This window comes from Punctularia strigosozonata (assembly GCF_000264995.1).
Source record: "Punctularia strigosozonata HHB-11173 SS5 unplaced genomic scaffold PUNSTscaffold_4, whole genome shotgun sequence".
Taxonomy (NCBI): Eukaryota; Fungi; Basidiomycota; class Agaricomycetes; order Corticiales; family Punctulariaceae; genus Punctularia; species Punctularia strigosozonata.
In genome coordinates, this window is record NW_006767436.1 from 2,417,906 (window position 1) to 2,435,946 (window position 18,041).

The 18,041-nt window shown below is 58.0% G+C and overlaps 6 protein-coding genes across 6 annotated transcripts in view; 3 read left to right on the plus strand and 3 right to left on the minus strand.

The window, feature by feature from the left end:
- PUNSTDRAFT_142917 (uncharacterized protein) overlaps positions 1–2,482 on the minus strand; it is a gene marked incomplete at its 5' end in the record, with an annotated part of 3,915 nt that extends 1,433 nt beyond the window's left edge. Inside the window, 7 exons of the mRNA XM_007382512.1 lie at positions 1–1,001; positions 1,062–1,234; positions 1,286–1,606; positions 1,666–1,912; positions 1,974–2,090; positions 2,141–2,193; positions 2,248–2,482. Coding sequence (XP_007382574.1) covers positions 1–1,001; positions 1,062–1,234; positions 1,286–1,606; positions 1,666–1,912; positions 1,974–2,090; positions 2,141–2,193; positions 2,248–2,482 — 2,147 coding nt within the window. The remainder of the gene's footprint in view (positions 1,002–1,061; positions 1,235–1,285; positions 1,607–1,665; positions 1,913–1,973; positions 2,091–2,140; positions 2,194–2,247) is intronic.
- Positions 2,483–2,543: 61 nt separating this feature from the next.
- On the minus strand, positions 2,544–7,508 carry PUNSTDRAFT_85601 (uncharacterized protein). Its single transcript, XM_007382513.1, has 23 exons — positions 7,092–7,508; positions 6,729–7,013; positions 6,582–6,671; positions 6,516–6,530; positions 6,426–6,466; positions 6,305–6,370; positions 6,234–6,257; positions 6,108–6,182; positions 5,962–6,051; positions 5,869–5,912; positions 5,755–5,816; positions 5,594–5,706; positions 5,504–5,544; positions 5,349–5,447; positions 5,237–5,298; positions 5,078–5,185; positions 4,851–5,024; positions 4,554–4,800; positions 4,349–4,501; positions 4,133–4,294; positions 3,364–4,079; positions 2,819–3,311; positions 2,544–2,762 (listed from the first exon to the last, which is right to left on the minus strand). The coding sequence occupies exons 1-22, from the start codon at positions 7,473–7,475 to the stop codon at positions 3,135–3,137; spliced, it is 3,228 nt and encodes a 1,075-aa protein (XP_007382575.1). The 5' UTR covers positions 7,476–7,508; the 3' UTR covers positions 2,544–2,762; positions 2,819–3,134.
- Positions 7,509–8,560: 1,052 nt separating this feature from the next.
- On the minus strand, positions 8,561–9,654 carry PUNSTDRAFT_119862 (uncharacterized protein). The gene is made up of 2 exons (XM_007382514.1): positions 8,687–9,654; positions 8,561–8,624 (listed from the first exon to the last, which is right to left on the minus strand). The coding sequence occupies exon 1, from the start codon at positions 9,479–9,481 to the stop codon at positions 8,789–8,791; it is 693 nt and encodes a 230-aa protein (XP_007382576.1). The 5' UTR covers positions 9,482–9,654; the 3' UTR covers positions 8,561–8,624; positions 8,687–8,788.
- Positions 9,655–10,269: 615 nt separating this feature from the next.
- On the plus strand, positions 10,270–14,248 carry PUNSTDRAFT_125617 (uncharacterized protein; the record flags this gene model as incomplete). The annotated part of the gene is made up of 12 exons (XM_007382515.1): positions 10,270–10,896; positions 10,954–11,165; positions 11,219–11,314; positions 11,368–11,501; positions 11,554–11,615; positions 11,665–11,777; positions 11,835–11,875; positions 11,934–12,032; positions 12,080–12,751; positions 12,803–12,955; positions 13,007–14,024; positions 14,079–14,248. The coding sequence occupies 12 exons, from the start codon at positions 10,270–10,272 to the stop codon at positions 14,155–14,157; spliced, it is 3,306 nt and encodes a 1,101-aa protein (XP_007382577.1). The 3' UTR covers positions 14,158–14,248.
- Positions 14,249–14,413: 165 nt separating this feature from the next.
- On the plus strand, positions 14,414–15,455 carry PUNSTDRAFT_101062 (Phospholipase/carboxylesterase). The gene is made up of 4 exons (XM_007382516.1): positions 14,414–14,562; positions 14,622–14,710; positions 14,774–15,068; positions 15,119–15,455. Exons 1-4 carry the CDS (start codon positions 14,485–14,487, stop codon positions 15,365–15,367), a joined length of 711 nt encoding a protein of 236 aa, XP_007382578.1. The 5' UTR covers positions 14,414–14,484; the 3' UTR covers positions 15,368–15,455.
- Positions 15,456–15,630: 175 nt separating this feature from the next.
- Positions 15,631–16,783, plus strand: PUNSTDRAFT_101066 (Phospholipase/carboxylesterase). Its single transcript, XM_007382517.1, has 5 exons — positions 15,631–15,821; positions 15,870–15,964; positions 16,031–16,078; positions 16,137–16,383; positions 16,439–16,783. The coding sequence occupies exons 1-5, from the start codon at positions 15,744–15,746 to the stop codon at positions 16,688–16,690; spliced, it is 720 nt and encodes a 239-aa protein (XP_007382579.1). The 5' UTR covers positions 15,631–15,743; the 3' UTR covers positions 16,691–16,783.
- The last annotated feature ends 1,258 nt before the right edge of the window (positions 16,784–18,041 follow it).

The window sequence follows — 18,041 nt, forward strand, 5'->3', positions numbered from 1 at the left end:
GGATCCTGACGCAGCGACTTGGACACCGCCCGACCTACTCCCGTGCCGGAAAACTCGACGTTGACGGTGGTCCCCGTGGCGGACAGAGCGGGTCCAGACTTGGGCACCAACCTCGCCGGCGGTCGCAGGGCTGAGCCCCGCCCGCGGCTCGACGACCGCATCAGCGCCGTTGGTCGTCGCCCTCCTTCCTGCAGTTGCGGTCCACCAAACAGCTTGGAGATCGGTGCCATCAAGCTCGCTGCCGTGAATCCCGCCTCCTTCGCCGCATCGCCACCCTCCGCCTTGGATGGATTCATGGCTGCCTCGCTCATCTTCGGCGCAATTGCCGGCTCTAATATCACCTCGTTCAGCGTCACGCGCATCTGACCCATCTCCGTGAATGCCTCCTTTAGGAGCTTGAACAACACGCGCAAGTCCCTCCGCGTGCACGATGTCGTCACCTTCTCGTCCTCGAGTAAGCTCCGGTAGTGCGTCCGCAGTGCCGTTGCATCGTGCACGATCGCGTCGACGGTCGTGCGCGATAAGTGGGCGACCATCTCCGTGCCGCCGAGGTGCTGCCGCTTGAGCCGGTTCGAGAGCGTAAGCGCGTCGGCCTGGGTGAGTCGGTGTAGGAGCGTGGTCGCGCGCTCAAGAAGGGAGCTCATCACGGCCGACTGGTTCGACTCGGCGAGGGAAGATGATTCGGACGGGCCTTCTCCCGGCGAAACGGAGGACACGCGGTCACTGTACGCGGGTGCGGATGGTAGTCCCGGCGTCAACAGGCCCGACCACGCGTCAGTCTGTACGCCACGTTCTCGTGTGAGTAAGATCAGAGGACGTATAGACCGGCGCCGCTCGGTTCTGGCGTTCAGATCGCCTGGCTGGTCGTTGCCTTCTTCGCCTTCGCTCGGTGGCGTACGCCCGTCGTGCGGCTGTGCAAAAGCCGTCCATTTCATTTCACTGGGGACAACAGAGGATGCGGGGGACAATGGTCGCCGGTAATATTCGGGGCTCGTCGGATCCTGCGATACACATCAGATTTCCCGGATATTGAGATATGCCGTGAGGTTCACCGTGCTCACCCTCGCGGATCCAGGGTGTTGACCGGGCAGGGAGCGCGGTGTGAGCGGCGCTGAAATGGCCGGTGCACCCCCCACAGCCACCGTCGATGCGAGTCCAGCGGAGAGATCGCTGAAAACTGATGATGCAACGCTATTACTGTACCGATGTCTATAGTGAGGTCGCTCCGCTGATACTAGGCGTGATTAGCTTGCAGCTTTCCCTATCGAAACAGAGAGATACACACCAGGAGGTGGCTTGGCGGCTACAGCGGCCCGTAGCTCGTCGAGCTCTTCGTTCAACGCGTGTACGTCTTCGCGCGACTCGCCCAGGAGGTTTTGCAGCTCGGCATTGTTGCGCTTGAGGTCCTCGTTGTCCACGACCAAGGTCTCGAGAACCTTGGTGACCTCGGAATCGTCTGCGGGAACGCTGTGCCCCAGCTGAGCGTGCTGCAGCATCTCAAGACGCGCACGGGCGTCGCTTAAGACGTCTTCGGTAAGCTCCAGTCGATGTTGGCGTTGCTGCTGTAGATCCTTCTCGAGCTTCTGCATCTCTGCCTGTAATTTCGCTATACGCAAGTAATCCCCATCAGCGACGCGAATGCCCTAAGATTGTGCGACTACGCACAGCATCTGTCCTTCAATGCTACAACGCGCTGCTCAGCCATGCGCGCTCGCTGCGACTCACTGTCCCTCTCCTGCTGCAAATCATCCTTGTCTTGCATAGCAGCCCTCAGCCGGGTGTCCCATCCCACCGCTCGTGCATGGTGTGCCGTGAGCCGGGTGATCGTCGCACGAGCTTCGCTGAGCTCTTGACCGAGCGTCGAGTTGGAGGCCTCCGTCACTTCGGCGTTGACTAGAGCTTGTGCGAGACGCTAAGAAAGCGGGGTAGTTATGAAGTCAGAATGCAGTGAATGTAGGCCGTGGCCAGCATACCTTCTCCAGAGCCGCGTTCTCTAGCGTCAGCTCCGCAACTCGCGCGTCCGCGGATGATTCTGCATCTCCATATTCGCTGCCTTCGGTCGGTATGCCGTGCGGAGGGCCACGCAGACCCTAAGATGCCTCGGCACGCTTCCAACAAAGAGCTGGGCGACTGGACGCACCTCATGCTGCCTGACATACGCCTCATGCTTCTGCAACAAAGCCTGGCCGACCTCTAGGTAGGTCGTCTCAGTGAGTTCCTACGCGCCCGCCTGTCCAGCGCACGCACCCGCACAGAGCGTGAGCCTCTCCTCAAGCTTGTTCTTGATCGCGAGCCACGCCTGGGTATGATCGCATTCCCCACGACCGCAGCAGCAGGTGAGGAGTGCCACGGGCTCCGGGGTCTGTCCGCGCGAGAAGCTGGCGAGGGCAAGGGTGAGGTCGTCGGTGGTCTGGCCGTTGCCGAGGTCGAAGCTGCGGGACATGAGCAGGGGCGATTCGGGGGGTATCGGGTCGGTGTCCATGATGGGAGGTCAAGTAGGTATATATGTGATCTGCAGCGGGAATGGCGACCAGGAGTAGTATGTGCACCAACTTTCGACCTCAAACCGGGCGAAGCAGAGCCGCGAGCGCATCACGCCGCCTCCTTGCCCGAATCGAGCGACGCGCAGGTGATGGCGGCACCATGGCTGTGTGCTGATCCCCTTCCATCGCAGACCACCTCGCAAATATTCTACAGATCCATATATCATTCACATGTCCAGCCGCCGTTGCTATGACCGTGCGAGGAGATAGCCAACCACCGTCAGTATGCATACTGCAATACTCGCATGGCGCCAACGCTCATATTCCCGACTCAGTGGCGCTCCGTCATATTCAGCAGTGTTCTTTCGCAGCAGGCCAGATTATGATTAGGATATAGACTAAACCATGAATCGTGCTATGCAAATGCAACTATGATGGAGATAATCCCCAGGCGGTAACCTGTGGGCAAGCAATGTTCCAGGACATGGACGTGGTATAGCGTGTGTAAGTCGTTCCGGATAATGTCAAAAAAGGAAGGAAAGCGGGTTACTCATTGCATCATCGACCAAACGAAACAGGGTCGAGACAAACCACCCAAGACCGGACGGATATAACCATCGTCCAGGGCCAGAATTTCCACATAGGCAACATTCATGAAGCTCTTAAGCGCCGATGAGCGAGGGACAGCATGTTCTTCAGCGACTTTTCGAGTACGGGCTTCGTCAACACGTGGTTCGCGCCCGCCTCGAGATACTCCTCCTGATCGGACAGGAGGGCATTGCCAGTCACACCGACCACAAAGTCGTCTCTACCGTCACGTCGTAACCGCTATCCCTTGCTCATCAGTTTCGACCTTGATAATGACCAGCAGGTCACTTACAGCGACGGCTTGGATGCCCGAAAGTACCGGCATCTGGTTATCCAGGAATATGATCGCATACTTGCGTTCCGCTGCCGGCGACGACGCGACCGAACTCGAACTCCCCGGATCTGAAGGTACAGACTCGGACGCGGGCGTCGTGTTTGAAGACCCGGTGATCATCTCCAGCGCCTTCTCGCCGTTGTCAGCCGTAGACACCACGCAACCCAGCCGGGTCAACAGGCGCTTCATGAGCATGCGCGTCAGCGGATCGTCGTCTACGACGAGCACCTCCATCCCGGGCTCAAACCGATGGTCCTCCCGGGGCGATGCCGGTTCCGCGATAGGGACGAGCTCGTGGCTGGCGCGGCTGGGTAGGTTTTCCGGAGATGCGGTGGCTTGAGTAGAAAATACCGGTGCCTGGGGCAGCTCGATCGAGGGCGGCCGTTCTCTGGACTTGCTTGAACCCGGTTTCGCCGTGGAACAGGAGGATGATTTCGAGTTTTTCTCCCTCGGGTCCGGAGCGCTCGGCGGCGTGCTTGGTGCGGGCACCTCTGCCTGAGGCTCATGCTCCGACACCTCGGCCATGGGTATGAACTCAAACGGGGCATGTCCACCGGTTTCGTCGGGCGTGCCGACTGGGGTGGGCAGCGCGCCGGTCGCAGGAGACGGAGGCGTTATGAACCTCCCGCCGGTGAACGACTCCCCTGACTTCGTCAAAGGCTCCACAAGGCCACCTGGACAATGCAACGTGAACGGCGTGGATGGCTTTCTTCGACAGGTCGCGCACCTTGCTCCATGATCCCTCTTACTGCAGTCGACCGGACGCGGGGCCGCCGTTTCGCTCGCTCTACGGCCGTATCGGATGCGACCATCGCCTCAAATTCGCTTGACAACGGATCCGAGTACCGCGTGCTCGTGTCGTTGCTCGCCTTCTTCCCGACTCCCAAAGCTGCAGAGAAATTCGTTAGAGTTGTGAGTGTCTGCACAGCAACATATAACGCACGCAGTTCTACCCAAAACGTTGAACCTTCCCCGACTTTGGAGCGCACACCAAGTCGCCCACCACTCCGCTTGACGATCTGCCGTACCAGCGCCAACCCTAGCCCTGTGCCCTTGCCTCCTTGCTGTCTGCCCATCTCCGTCTGATTGAAGGCGGCTTGCACGTTCGTCAGTGCCGAAACAGCTCCGCACGCACTGACTAGGCTCACAGAATAGATTATTGTGAATCATATCCTTGCTATGGATGCCGCAGCCAGTGTCGGATACCTCGATACGGACGATGACCCTGTCCAAAGCTGGATTGGAACTACGGTCATGCGCCTGGAGATGCTCGTCCGTCAAACCATGATGCCTATCGCTCTTATGGCCAGCATCGTGCGGATGTCTCTTGTCCGGGGGAGCCTGCGTCAAGCAATCGGGATTTTCGGGCCAGAGCAGCTTTGTCGTGATCGCCAACTGGAAACCAGAACTCAGATGTCTGTATCAGATAAGCGAATGCTACCCACTTTGCCTCCGGCGGGTGTGAACTTGACCGCATTGGACGCTAGGTTGTTTACGATTTGCCTCAGTCGCATTTCGTCGCCGACAACATATCCAGGCTCCTCCGGGTGTTCTTTCAATAGTCGCTCGATGATGGCAGGGTCTTCACCTGCCGCTGCATAGGTGGCTCGACGGGCAATCTGGTGAAGAGCATTGAATTCGCAAGGCATAGACGTAGCAGATTGCAACTGACCAAATCAATGTTTCTATCGAGGCTCGCAGTAAACTCCAGTTTTCTGGCATCCGTCGCCAGTTTCAACGGCACAAATAACGATCGCATGACTTGATGAAAACAATAGGGCTAAATAGCAGTTAGCACGGGTGGCACTGTACCAGTGACGGGTAAGCCCACTTTGGCCACCGACTCGAAGCGACCACTGTCCATCCGATGGAAGTCCAGCACGTCGTTCAGAACTGGATAACAGTTCGTCAGACGAGACGCAAATTTGCTGATTTGAGTCTACCTTTGGACATCATACTGAGACTGCCTTCGAGCGCCTTGAACTCAATTTCTTGCGACTTCTGTATGACGCCTGAGGCAGCCATGTTCTGCGTCGCAAGAACTGTTGCGGACATTGAGACAAGGATGTACAAAATTGGGTATTGGCATAACGCTTACGTGCAGTATTGAGAGGCACGCGAACTTCGTGAAACACATAACTTGAATCCCAATCAGCATACAATCCACGTCTAGTATGTTGCGACGCACGATGTTAACCGACGCTTCGAGTCTGACGCTTTGCGCTCGTTCACTTGTGCCTTCTGAGTTGCCCGGAATTGAATCTTGAGTTGATCTCGCAGAGTGTAGAGCCTTCTCTCAGCCTAAGATCATGTCAGTCCTGGAAATCGCCCTTCCACGGTTCAGCTTACATTTTCCCGCATGTAATGAATGTAAAGAAGGAAGCAGTGAAACACAAGCGTGTTTATCAAGTCTATATTTTTTAAATCAACACCGCGGCAAATCAACGCAAAACTGCCACTCACTCCGGTAGAATGTCGTTCGCACCGGCAATTGCAGCGCCGCAGAACTAGGCAAGAACTATGAGGGGCTACTATCTGCGAGATCGGGCTACGCACATGATGAAAAATGTCAATGCACCGAGGAGGAACGGAAAGCGCTTTGTCTGAAGACCGAATATTGCGATGGTGGGTATGGCACACGCATAACTAGTTTAACACGGGAAACATCAATGGACAGACATTTTGGGAATTGACAAACTCACTAGAAAGTGCCGACAAAGTCCTTCGTCCCGCAAGTGAATTCAGACTCCGAACGATCGTAGAATCCGCACAGAAATCTGCAATAGCTGTAAGTCGTGCATCCACGTCCACGTATTTATAGCAGCTACATAAAGAGGGACTGGTAAATAGCCCTGAGGTAGATGAGCGACTGAATGATAATACATAGCCATTGACATACCAGCACCAAGTGGCGAGAGATGTCCATACTTGATATATTTCCGGTCTGTCGCGGGGTATGTCGTACCTACCTCATCGTGCGTCAGATGACGCAATGCGACGGCAATTAAGCGTATACGCACATCACAAGCCCGACTACTGGAAATGTGAACGCCGGCGTCACCTGTCACAAAACGTCACAGATCGGCATACGCTGTTGGCGGAGAACGTACGCCATAGAAAAATATCTAACCTACATGTTAGAGGTCGCATATCATGAGAATGTAACATCGGCGCACCTTGTCAGCGAGCACCAGCGGTCTTGGTATGAATGCGACGGTAAGAACCCAGTTGAGGATCAAGAACCCCGAGGACCAGAGAGCCAGGCTCTGAAAAAAAAGTTTAATCATCGTTGTGCAACGCCTTATGGACTGAAACCAGGTGACCTTGCGCATGAACCAATATTCTTTAGCGTAGTTTCGCTCTGAGGCCGCGTCCAAAAACCTGAGAGAGAAGAAATCGAAAGTAGCAGGCCAGAGCCGCCAGCGGAGGAGCAGCCAGAGCGTGTGCGTTGGCCCGCCCGAGGCGTGCAGGTGCGCGAGGCTTTCTTGGTCGGTGCTCGTGCCAGGTACATAGCTACCAACCCTGTCGGCTTTCGCGTGGAGCCCCTGGTCGGACTGGGATACGACGGAGCTCTTGAGCTCGTCGCACCATGCGCGGTCAACCACCACCTGGAGCGTCATCAATACCCGTTTACGGTTTTTCGCACCCTCCCTGCGCAGTCAGCCAAACGAACCGACGACACGCACCTCGTCGACTTCGTCCTTCTCGGCCGCGATGCGTACCGATCCGGGGCCGGTGTGCGCATGACGGTGTCCGATGCTGCTGCCGCCCGTGCTGTCCTCTGGCGCGGTGCTTGTGCTAGGCGCCGTCCCTGTCCCGAGCCTGTGGCGAAAGCGCGCCCAGTGGACTCGCAGCCCACGGTCGATGCGCGCCGACTTTCTGCTGCGCACGCGCCTGCCATTGCTGTCGGTAGCCGCAGTTCGCGGGCCCGCGAGCGCGCTCTGAAGGATAGGCAGGGGAAGGCCAGCGTCTCTGTCTCGCTCCGCGCCGGGGTCGTCGGTGGGTGTCATGGGAATGTCCTCGGACGCCTTCGACTCCCTCGCGCGGCGGTGGGCGGGGGCGGAGGGCATATGGCGAAGGGACGGGGATCACTGAGACGTCGGTGACCGCCTGGTTGGCTGGGAGAGACGGGCGAGGAGGACGTGTTCAAGACGAAACCTGCATCCGGCGGAGAATTGTTAGTTGTAGTTGGGTGCGCCTTCCCCGGCGGCGTGTGCGAGTTTAGGGCTGGGCCGATCCGCAACAACGCGGGCGCGCGTGGGGACAGAAGCACGTCGCTTGGTGGCTCGCCTTGTCGTGACGTCATGTCATGTGATGTCCTCGAGAAGGCCGAGAAGTACCTGGGCCCTGTGCACTTGCCATTTCCGGACGTTCACCTCGCGTTCGAGACATACTGGCTGCACCACGCACAGGCATATCAGCGATCCAACAGCGTTTTGTCGTGCATATAGAGTCTCCAGTGCTCCTCCACTGCACCATGGAGTGGACCCTCCATTCCATCCGAGTAACAGCGCCGACCAAAAATAACAGCTACATCCAGGACGCTCCGCCCATGTCCTGCAGGCGAGCGAGACCTGGTCCGCGCCTATGAATCTAACCATGCCCCTTGACGCCGACGCTGCCCCACATGCTCCCGTGCGGCTCCAGCCATCTCCGCGCTGTCTCTGCGCAGACCGCTCGCGACCGTGGTGTCGATGTGCCGCCGCGAAAAAACGCCTCGAGGCTTTCCGTAAGCTCGCCAGAGGAGTCAGGAAAATCGAATCGTTGATAGGCACCGGAGACAAGTCTGCCGCTCCCGCGCTAGATCGTTTCGAATTGCGTCGGCGGACGCGACTGAAAGGTATGAATATTGCCAGAAGCGGCCGTCTCTTCCACCACGCATAGGCGCACGGCATCAGATCGCGCATTCGAGCGGCGGACGTCGGGCATTGCGGATCACACCAGATCAAATCCCACAGACCCCATTCAAAGAACCGACTCGCGCTCAGCCCGCTGTCCTCGAGCTGTCCGCGCGTACGCGACGTATTGCGCATCGCATCGTACCGAAGCGCGGCCTGTTTGTCAACGTAAAACCTGCAGGACCAAATGCCGCACTTTATGTAGACATCGAGTGTCACCGCGCAGCTCCCGATTCTCGTGCAACAATGGATGATGGCGTGTAATGTACACATGATGAACATAGGATGTGCAAGGAGATATCCCCCATCGACGACGATATTCTATATCAGACGCACCAGGTCAACTACCGGAGAATCGGAGACGAAGGAACGAGAAAACGTACGGTGCCATACGCGTACTGGTTGCAGGCGAGGTACAGCGCTGCCTGTGCCATATCCTCGTCGCGGCCGGGTCAGTTGCCCGGTATACCCTCAGCAGGGATTTGTTACTTGTTCTTATCGTCCGAGCTGTCCGCTACCTCCGTAGAGTCAGCGCACGGCTCTGTCAGCAGAAGCGGGCATACAAAACACCACCCGTCATCTTGCTCGGGAAGATGACAGGGCTGATCGCGTTGACGCGCACGTTGACGCCTGGTCGACGAAATTCCTGCGCGAGGAGCGTGTTGAGCTGCAGCGTCGCGGCCTTGGACACGTTGTATTTGAGGTGATGCTGCGACGAGTGGGTGAGGCCGGAAATGCTGGCCATGTTGATGATCGCGCCCGTGCGCGCCGGCTTGGACGTGGCGGCAGCGGAGAGCAGCGGCGCGAACGCGGGACGACATGAAAAAGTGGCCGATCACGTTCGTCCGGTGGGTGTTCTCCCACGTCGCCTGCTCGTCGCTGAACAGCGTCTCGCTCAGCTTTTCGGCGCTCTCGTCTCCGGCCTCGACGTTGTTCGTGCTCTCGCTGATGCCTGCGTCGTTGACGAGGACGTCGACCCACTTTTCTCTGCTGCTGACTTCCTTGACGAGGTTTCGAATGGAAGACTTGTCGGTGATGTCAACCTGGGTGGAGATGAGCTTCCCCTTGGGGTGAAGGAGGGAAGAGCCCCAGGTGTCGACGGCGTTTCGGAGGGTGTCGGCGCGATGCGACGCGACGTAGACGCGTGCGCCGTTGTTGGCAAACGGCTGGGCAATCATGAGGCCGATGCCCGTACCGCCTGTTGCCGCCGGTCAGTGTCGATGGGGGATAAGCCATCCGCGCGGCGGACCTCCGGAGACGACACACGCAGTCTTCGACGCTGAAGAGCTTGTTGAGCGCAAATTTAGCGTTTCCAGATGCCATGGTGCTGTTCGTGCACAAGGGTGTCTGCTGGGCTAAGATGGGCGCGTTCGGATTTGTTGCGTGCGGGGATGGCGCATTATGTCGAGGGAACGAGGTGGGGATCGAACATCACCGTTGGGTCCAGGGTCCAACTGGGCTCGAGTGATGTCGACGCTCGTCTCTGGGACGGGCATGGCGACTTCGAGCGACTTGTTTCGGGCGGTAGGCAACGGAGGCAGACGTGCAACCGGCAAAGGAAGAGGCGAGGACGGAATAGGACGCAGCGACCGCCGGGGCTAGACCGTCGACGCGTCGCTGACTGAAGAGGCAACGCTGCTTCCATCGACGTCAACGTTCTCAGGCACGGCTGCACCGCCACTAGATCAGTCCCTCCAGCTCAATCGACGGCTGCGGTTTTGTGCCCCTTCCTTCGCTGAAGGCGTCCATCCGTCCATCGCTGCTGCCGTCGCGTTCAGCCTCTGTGCGCACTTCCCGCCTCCCGACGCCCGCCGCCGCCGCCAGTAGCCGTGACGTCACTTGACGACCCGATCCCATCTCGGCAAATCCCATCGTGCGGAAGTTTGGCAAGTTGGCCGTCGCTCGCCGTCCACGACACCTGTAGACCACCCCCTCCCGCCCTCGTCAGCGCCGCCCCCTCGTCCGGATGGGGTCCGGACGCTCCCCTCGCCCTCCGTCCCGGCGAAGCACCCTTGGCCACCACCGCAAGTCCTCCAGCTTCGATGCCGACGCCGTCGAAGTCCTCGAGCTCCCCGTCCCCGTCCAGAGCGCCTCTGCCGTCAAAAAGAAGTCTGCCCGCATCCTCGATGGCAGCGGGCCATCCACCCCATGGACTCGATTCAAGCGACGACGACTCGGAACGGGCACCGCACCGAGCACGAGCAGCCTCCGTGACGAGAGCGGCACCGGGACCGAGTCCCTCGCCCGCGTGCGCACACACGTCGCCGACCCGGACACCGAGCCCGAGGACGACGCCGTGGACGAAGTCGTCGTAGACCGCGAGTGGCTGCACGAGATCATGACTTCCGTCGTCTCCCCGTCCGAGTCGGGCGCCGCGCTCGGCGCTGCTCCGCACGGTGGCGCTCCTGGCGGGACGACTGTCACGGACGCAGAGAGCGATGCCTACCATACCCATGGCCTATGGGGCTGTTGCAGTCCGCTGGTCATCCTCCGCTACCGCGTCTGGCCTGCCATCTTTGACTTCTTTTGCCTCCGCTTTCACGACGACAAGAGCGAAACGCAATACAAAAAGGAAAACTGGTTTATGCGCAAGGTGCGTGGACGTTGCCCCTCTTGCAACCGAACCTGTCTTGATGGATGGGTCTCTCAGTCACTCGCGGTGTGGTCCAGCCTTTTCCTTGTCGTCAACTGGGTCTTCGCCACCGCCTTCGACCCGCCTCCTCGTGCCCTTGCCGATGAGATATTCTACTACGGCGTCGAAACCGCCCTGACATTACCCATCCTCTTCATGGTCATGTACGACTGGCCGCGCGATCGACCGAAGCTCTACCAGATCTTCCTCAGTGTCCAAGTCTGGTCATGGTAGGTGGCTCACCAGAATATCAGAAAATGCGTGGCTAATTATATCACAATAGGTCGTTTTACCAAGTTGCCTTCATGTATGCCTGTGGCTTCTATCGCCATCCAGAGCGTCACACATGCGGCACGAAGGACTTCATCGGCACCTTCTAGTGAGCGGCGACGTTCCATCCAGCTTTCTCTTCTCTCATCAGGCCCGCCCTAGTTATACCACAGCAATACCGACGATAGCTCTGTTCGGCCTCAAACTCAATCGCTTTCCGATGATGCTCGGCGCCGTTGCGTTCTTCGGCGTCTCTTCCGCACTCGTGCTACCGTTCAAGACGACTTGGTATCGCAGTGAGCAATATCGCACCTTCGAATGGCTGTTCTCCATCTCAGTGACCCACAGACCTTCTCAACTTTGCCTTGTTCCACGTCTTTCTCCTTTACGTGCACTATATGCGAGAGAACGTATGTCGGTCCTGCCGCTGAAAAGTACGCCGTTGACCCCAGCGAATAGGCCGAACGACGACTATACACGCTTCGAGACCAGCTAAAGGTCCAGTTCAAGGCAACGCAAAAGGCGCAGGTCAACGAACGCAAGACGGCGGACTCGAAACGTCGATTAACATCGTGAGCTATCAGTCAACCATGAGCTCGTCATCGAGTATATCTAAATCGAGAGATCAGCTACGTCTTCCACGAAGTCCGCGTTCCCTTGAATACCGCTCGTGAGTGCATTCGGCGGTGTCTCCGCGAGGCGTCTTTGACAATGATGATCTGGGACAGTCCTCGCCACGCAGAACATTGCGGCGTCTGGGAGCATCCAAAAAGAGGTGGAGATTGAGTTCAAGGCCCTCGAAGGCAGCCTCAGCATGATGTCTAAAGGTGAGCTCTGCTCGAACCTTTCCGTCATCTCATCTCACGCACAACAGTACTGAACGACGTGCTCGATTTCAATCGAATGGACTCTGGCCGCTTCGAGTCCGTTCACAAACCCTACCGTTTCCACGAGACGGTTAATTCACTACTCGTTCCACTACGATTAGCCACCGATGCCCGAGGTCTTCGCCTTGTCACTTCCCTCGACCCGGCCGTCGACCGCGCCGCGCGCCGCGCGGCCTACGAGGCGATGGGCTACGATCCCGCCACGGTCACAAAGATGATCGAAGAGCACCCAGACGAGGACGGTGTCGTCGTTGGCGATGAGATGCGCCTCCGGCAAATCATCACCAATCTATCCAGCAACGCATGCAAGTTCACACCCACGGGGGGCACCGTAAGCGTCACGACCAAGCTGCTCTGGCCTGCCGGGACGCACACCGACGCAGGCACAACCCCATCCGAGACTGTAGTCGGCTCAGTCTCGATGGTCTCGCCGCTGTCGTCGAAAGTCGACCCGAGCGTGACACCGTCCCCACGCAGGACGTTGGACGAGAAGCACGTTGCCCGTGCGACGAGCTATCTATCGGCTGGGATGCTCGATAAGCACAACAAACAGCTTGGGGGGAACCAGGGCTTGAGCGACCAGATCATTGTCAGGATTGAGGTGACGGACACTGGATGCGGGATCCAGAGCAAGGACATGCTGCATAACAAGCTGTTCTGTGAGTGCCGACTTTGCGTGCCAGTCATTCGTGCTGACGATGATGTGGCAGCTGCGTTCAACCAGACCGAGATGGGCCGACAACAGGGCGGCAAGGGCACTGGCCTCGGCTTGGCGCTCGTCAGGCAAATCGTGAAGAGGAGCGGGGGCCGATTGGGTGTACGCTCCAAGGCAGGCCAAGGATCGACGTTCTGGGTGGAACTTCGTACGTGGTCGCCTCGAATGCGCGTATGTCTGAGCTCACGCAGCGCCGCAGCATTGGGTGTTGGACCCAAGGCACTTGAACCAAACCACCAGCTGGACCATTACTTGGCGTCGCCATTGAGTTATCCCGTCGCGAAGAACCCACGACCGAGCGCGCGTACGAATGACGGCGATCACTCGCGTTCCACTATGAACACCCTCAGTAGCATCAGCGCTACCGAGAACGTTTCGCAGCGCGAGCGCCCACCAAGCTTTGCCAACTCGGCCTCCGCACTGCACGGTATTATGGACCAGGGCGGGCTCGTCGAGCTACGCTCACCCGGTGACAATGGTTCGACGACGTCCGTCCCGACGCGCACGATCGGCGACCCGTCCACGGGCACCGCTCCCGCGCAGAGGACGCCGCCGGAGATACATGCTCCCGTACCTACCGCGGCCGAGAAGTCCGCGCTCGTGGAAGAGTCGTCGTCGCAGACCGTCATTCCTACCCGCCAGACGCGGCCGCGGTCCATCGAACTTCCGCGGCGCACGCCCGCGTCACTCGGCCAGGGCGGCGCACTGTCTCCCGTGCCCTCGGTGGGCATCGAAGGCATTCCAGACGCCCTACACGAACGCGGCACATCGGCGCCAGAGCCTGCCGCGAGCCCGGTCTCAAGCCACAGTCAGGCATCGGAGACGTTTGACCCGGGCCTACACGTGCTCATCGTCGACGACGACCCGCTCACCCGCCAGCTCATGCGCCGCATGCTTCAGCGGCTCGGCTGTGTCGTGTCTACCGCGGAGAACGGTGAGGTCGCGCTCGAGCTGCTTCTGGGATCGGGCTACCCCCGCCCCACGCCATCGGATGAGGGCTCGCCACCGTCAGTGCGCTCGCAGCCCGGGGCAGATCAATCGAGCGAGCGCGAGGGCGCGTACGCGGTCGTGTTCCTGGACAACCAGATGCCGGTGTGTTCAGGTCTCGAGGCGATCGCGCGACTGAGGAGCGCAGGCAGAAGGGATTTCGTGGTGGGCGTCACGGGGAACGCGTTGCTGAGCGACCAAGACGAGTACCTGGACGCGGGCGTGGATCAGTGAGTATTGCTTTTGATCGTCTTGACGTTCACAGTGGCTGATGTATCCTGCAGGGTGCTGACGAAGCCCGTGCTGGAGAAATCGTTGAAGAGCATGCTGGTCATGGCGTCGCGGAAGCGTCGCAAATCTTAATCACCTATGCATCCACTTACGACGATCTGCAATTACGTACTGTATTTCCCCTACATCTATGATTTGTATACTAGTGCTCAATATTTGCCCGCGATACTCACTACAAGATCGGACCCAGCATCTCATCCATTCATTTTGTAGAATATATATCTCCGTCTTGCAGATAACCCTTGGCACGGGCGTGGCTGTGCTGCGATCGATGACGGCGTCGATGCAACGTCGTTCATGACATTGAAAACGAGCGCCTGCCTGACGTGCTGTTTGCTCCTCCTTGCCCTGCTACTGCGTCAGCCGATATCATCGGTTCATCATAGCGACCCATTAACAATGGCCACCATTGCGCCGCTTCGGTCGTTAATAGTCTCGCCCGCGGCCAAACATACGGCAACGGTCATCTTCGTGCATGTTCGCAACATTTAGCTATCCTATAGGCTATCTGTCACGATGTTGAAACGACCAACTAGGGTTTGGGCGACACTGGTCATGGCTGGGAACCGGTGGCCAAGATGCTAGCACCCAAATTACCACACGTGAAGTGGGTGCTGCCGCATGCGTGAGTGTCGAAGACAGATTCATGCTCGAAGAGTTGTGTTCAGACTGCGCCTCGGAACTCAAGGCCGACGATCTCCATCACAGCTAACATGGGGATGCTTATGCCTGGCTGGTTTGACATCAAGTCCTTTGACTTTAAGACCGCCGAAGACGAGGCGGGGATGATGAAGACCGTCCACTCGTTGAATCAGCTTATCACAGCCGAGGTTGACGGCGGGATTGACGCCTCGCGGATCGTCCTCGGGGGGTTTTCGCAGGGAGGTGCGATGACGCTGCTTACCGGGCTTACGGGGGAGAGAAAGCTTGCAGGGCTGGTCGTGCTGAGTGGATGGCTCCCGCTTCGCAACAAAGTGCACACAGTAAGTAATCGCCTTTTCAACCTGGCTTTTGATGATTTATCTGCGCATAGATGTTCTCCGACAAAGCCAAGGAAGCGCGCATATTCTGGGGACACGGTGAGGCGGATCCGCTCGTAAAGTACGAGTACGCGACAGCGTCAAGGGACTTCCTCAAGAACCAGCTGAAGATGGAAGTCACCTCGGGGCCCGAGTTGAAAGGCTTGAGTTTCAACACTTACCCTGGACTTGAGCATTCTACGGCTCCACAAGAACTGAGGGATATGGTAGCGTGGTTGGAGAAGGCCTTACCGCCTTCATAATCCTGTTGCGACATGCGTGTTAGGAGCGTAGCTTATACAAGAAGTCGAACTGTATCAGTCATAGATGGATGCATCATTCGTATACTAGTCCAAAGATGCAGCATGCTTAAGCTTTCAAAGGAACTCCATCTGAGTCCGCCCGCGCGTCAGCGACGCACGCGCAGCTTACGTTGAGCAGCTTACGCCCATTGACCTTTCTCACTCATCTTCACGCAATGCGATCTCGCATAAGGACCCAGTTGCTCAAGCACGGATGGTTGTCCACCATATAAAGCGCAGAATCATCGCGGCTTTGTTACCAGTGCTCTTGGCTTTCTGGTGGCATCGATCGTTACTTGATTTCCTGAATAATCTGAACCCAACGTTCGAACACACCATGACATCGCCCCCGCAACTCAAATACGTGACAGTTGAACCCTCCGCGGTGCACACGGCATCGTTCATTCTGGTTCATGTTCGTAAATCGATTCTTCTGTTAGTGCACCAACTAATTGGTGCATAGGGCTTGGGTGACTCAGGCAATGGCCTGAAGCCTGTGGCGGAGAGTATTTCACGCAACTCGGCCTTGTCCCATATCAAGTGGATTCTTCCTAACGCGTATGCTATGTCCCTTCAACACCTTCCGGACATCTACGAGATTGATACACTAAAACGATGCCTTAGGCCGGTGCGTCGGGTGACTGTCAACCGAGGGGCTTTAATGCCTGCATGGTACGGGCCGCCTCGCTTCACTACGTCCAAGCGGATCTGAGACGGTGGTTCGCATTAGGTTCGATATATTCCAATTTGGATCGACGACACAGGAAGACGAACAGGGAATGCAAGAGACCGCGCAATCACTGAACGAGCTCATCTCCGCTGAAGTGGCAAATGGCGTGGATCCCAGTCGGATCGTCCTCGGGGGCTTCTCGCAGGGGGGTGTGATGACGCTGCTGGCGGGGCTCAGTAATGAGAGAAAGCTGGGCGGGCTCGTTGTGCTCAGCGGTCGGGTGCCGCTGATGGGCAAGTTCAAAGACGTGAGTGGTCGTCGTGTAAACATGGGAACGACTGAATGAACGCGCCGGCACGTAGTTGGTTTCGTCTCATGCGACGGAGGTCCCGATCTTTTGGGGCCATGGAACGGAGGACCCAGTGGTCCGCTTCGATCTAGCGCGGAACGGCGTGCAATTGTTGCAAGAGCTGGGTGTCAAATCCGCGTCCCCCGGCGACGGTGGCAACGGCGGTTTGTCGTTCCACGCCTACGAAGGCCTCGGGCATTCACTGAGTGCCCAAGAGATCGAAGACCTGAGTAACTGGCTTCAGAGAGTTGTCCCGGCGAAATGATGTCCCGAATGGGGAAATTGCATGTATCAGTGCGCTCACGATGGAGTTTTCGGGAGTGCCCATTATATCCAACGAATTTGTTTCATATGGAAGTTACGGGTGCATGTACGTGTGCGAATGGAGAACTTGAGAGTCAGACACCGCTGGGCGCGGTAAGCCCAGTGAACCGGTGACGTACGTGTCCTTCATCTTCCGCCGCACTCGAATCGCACCTCTCTTCGAACCAACGCCAACCATGCATACGTCTCCAGCACCTATACCCGGAGAAACTCACAAGCCCCCGACACCACCACCCGCATATACCGTCGATGCCACTACGCCCTCTGCCTCCTCTGGGCTTGGTACGGCACCACGATCGGGGAGCCCGTTCGGACCTACGCCGCTCACAGGACAGCCGCCATCCAGACCTTACTACGACCCGGAGAGCCAGTACGCGGTTGACCAAGCAGACAGACGAGCACAGCGGCGATTTATTGCTGCATTGTTCTGGGCGGTGGTGATATATCTTGTGCTCGGGGCATTGGCGGGGTCCGGTTACGAAGCAGGGTGGTTATGAGCAGCGCCGAAGTTGGGGTGGACGGATGATCTGCACAGGCCGAGTGCTGTATTTTGGGGAGAGCTTGCATGAACTGCGTACGTATGGCATCGATAGGATAATACGAGTAAGATTGCGTGACCGGGGTCGATATGTAGTATACCATCGGACTGAAACCGCGTATATATGTAGCCTAGGCCGAACTGCATGGAACCCAATTTCCTTTCTTCTTGTCGGCGACTCGGATTGGTCGGCGGAGACAAGACTTTTCTCGTGTCACATTTTACCACCGAAGGCGGTTGCCAACACGCGGTGACGACGACTCTTGCGTCGTTCTTGTCTGACTCTCCGTCCCTTGTCCTTGCCCTTCACTTTCTTCCACATCCCCCGCTGATCTCCCTGCTCGAAGGTGCTCTTTAGTTGTAGCCAGCGACGCCAGATGGTGCAGCAATCTCTGGCGGTCCCTGGCTCATGGCGAGGCTTCGAGCGACGGCGCGAGCACATCGACCACCGACTGGCGTGCCACGAGCGCTGGACAAAGGCCCGATGACCGTGCAGTAGGTGGCGGTGCAGCCGCCTGCCCTGTATGGAAGACCGTGCGGCCTTCTTCCCCTTTTCGGCACCGCCCTGTTTGGCCTTGCTTACGAATGGTCCGTGCGTGTGGGAGCGCGCTGGGGAACCAACGGGGGGAAATTGTGACTGCTCGTCGCGTGTCCGGCCCCGCCGCTTCCCTCACTCCATCACCTCGATCACACCCTCCTCGCTCGTCGTCCGTCACAACGACCGACCGTCCTTCCTCATCGTCTCTGACGACGA

What these genes read in the sequence shown, in the direction of transcription:
- PUNSTDRAFT_101066 (XM_007382517.1), top strand. Translation starts at nt 15,744, where the DNA reads ATGACATCGCCCCCGCAACTCAAATACGTGACAGTTGAACCCTCCGCG. An exon ending in CATCGTTCATTCTGGTTCAT is followed by an intron (nt 15,822 to 15,869) that starts GTTCGTAAATCG and finishes ATTGGTGCATAG; the next exon opens with GGCTTGGGTGACTCAGGCAA. An exon ending in TGATGGGCAAGTTCAAAGAC is followed by an intron (nt 16,384 to 16,438) that starts GTGAGTGGTCGT and finishes GCCGGCACGTAG; the next exon opens with TTGGTTTCGTCTCATGCGAC.
- PUNSTDRAFT_85601 (XM_007382513.1), bottom strand. Translation starts at nt 7,475, where the DNA reads ATGCCCTCCGCCCCCGCCCACCGCCGCGCGAGGGAGTCGAAGGCGTCC. An exon ending in GCATTGACATTTTTCATCAT is followed by an intron (nt 5,913 to 5,961) that starts GTGCGTAGCCCG and finishes GTTCTTGCCTAG; the next exon opens with TTCTGCGGCGCTGCAATTGC. An exon ending in AACGTTTTGGGTAGAACTGC is followed by an intron (nt 4,295 to 4,348) that starts GTGCGTTATATG and finishes ATTTCTCTGCAG; the next exon opens with CTTTGGGAGTCGGGAAGAAG.
- PUNSTDRAFT_119862 (XM_007382514.1), bottom strand. Translation starts at nt 9,481, where the DNA reads ATGATTGCCCAGCCGTTTGCCAACAACGGCGCACGCGTCTACGTCGCG.
- PUNSTDRAFT_101062 (XM_007382516.1), top strand. Translation starts at nt 14,485, where the DNA reads ATGGCCACCATTGCGCCGCTTCGGTCGTTAATAGTCTCGCCCGCGGCC. An exon ending in CAACGGTCATCTTCGTGCAT is followed by an intron (nt 14,563 to 14,621) that starts GTTCGCAACATT and finishes ACGACCAACTAG; the next exon opens with GGTTTGGGCGACACTGGTCA. An exon ending in AAGTGGGTGCTGCCGCATGC is followed by an intron (nt 14,711 to 14,773) that starts GTGAGTGTCGAA and finishes TCGGAACTCAAG; the next exon opens with GCCGACGATCTCCATCACAG.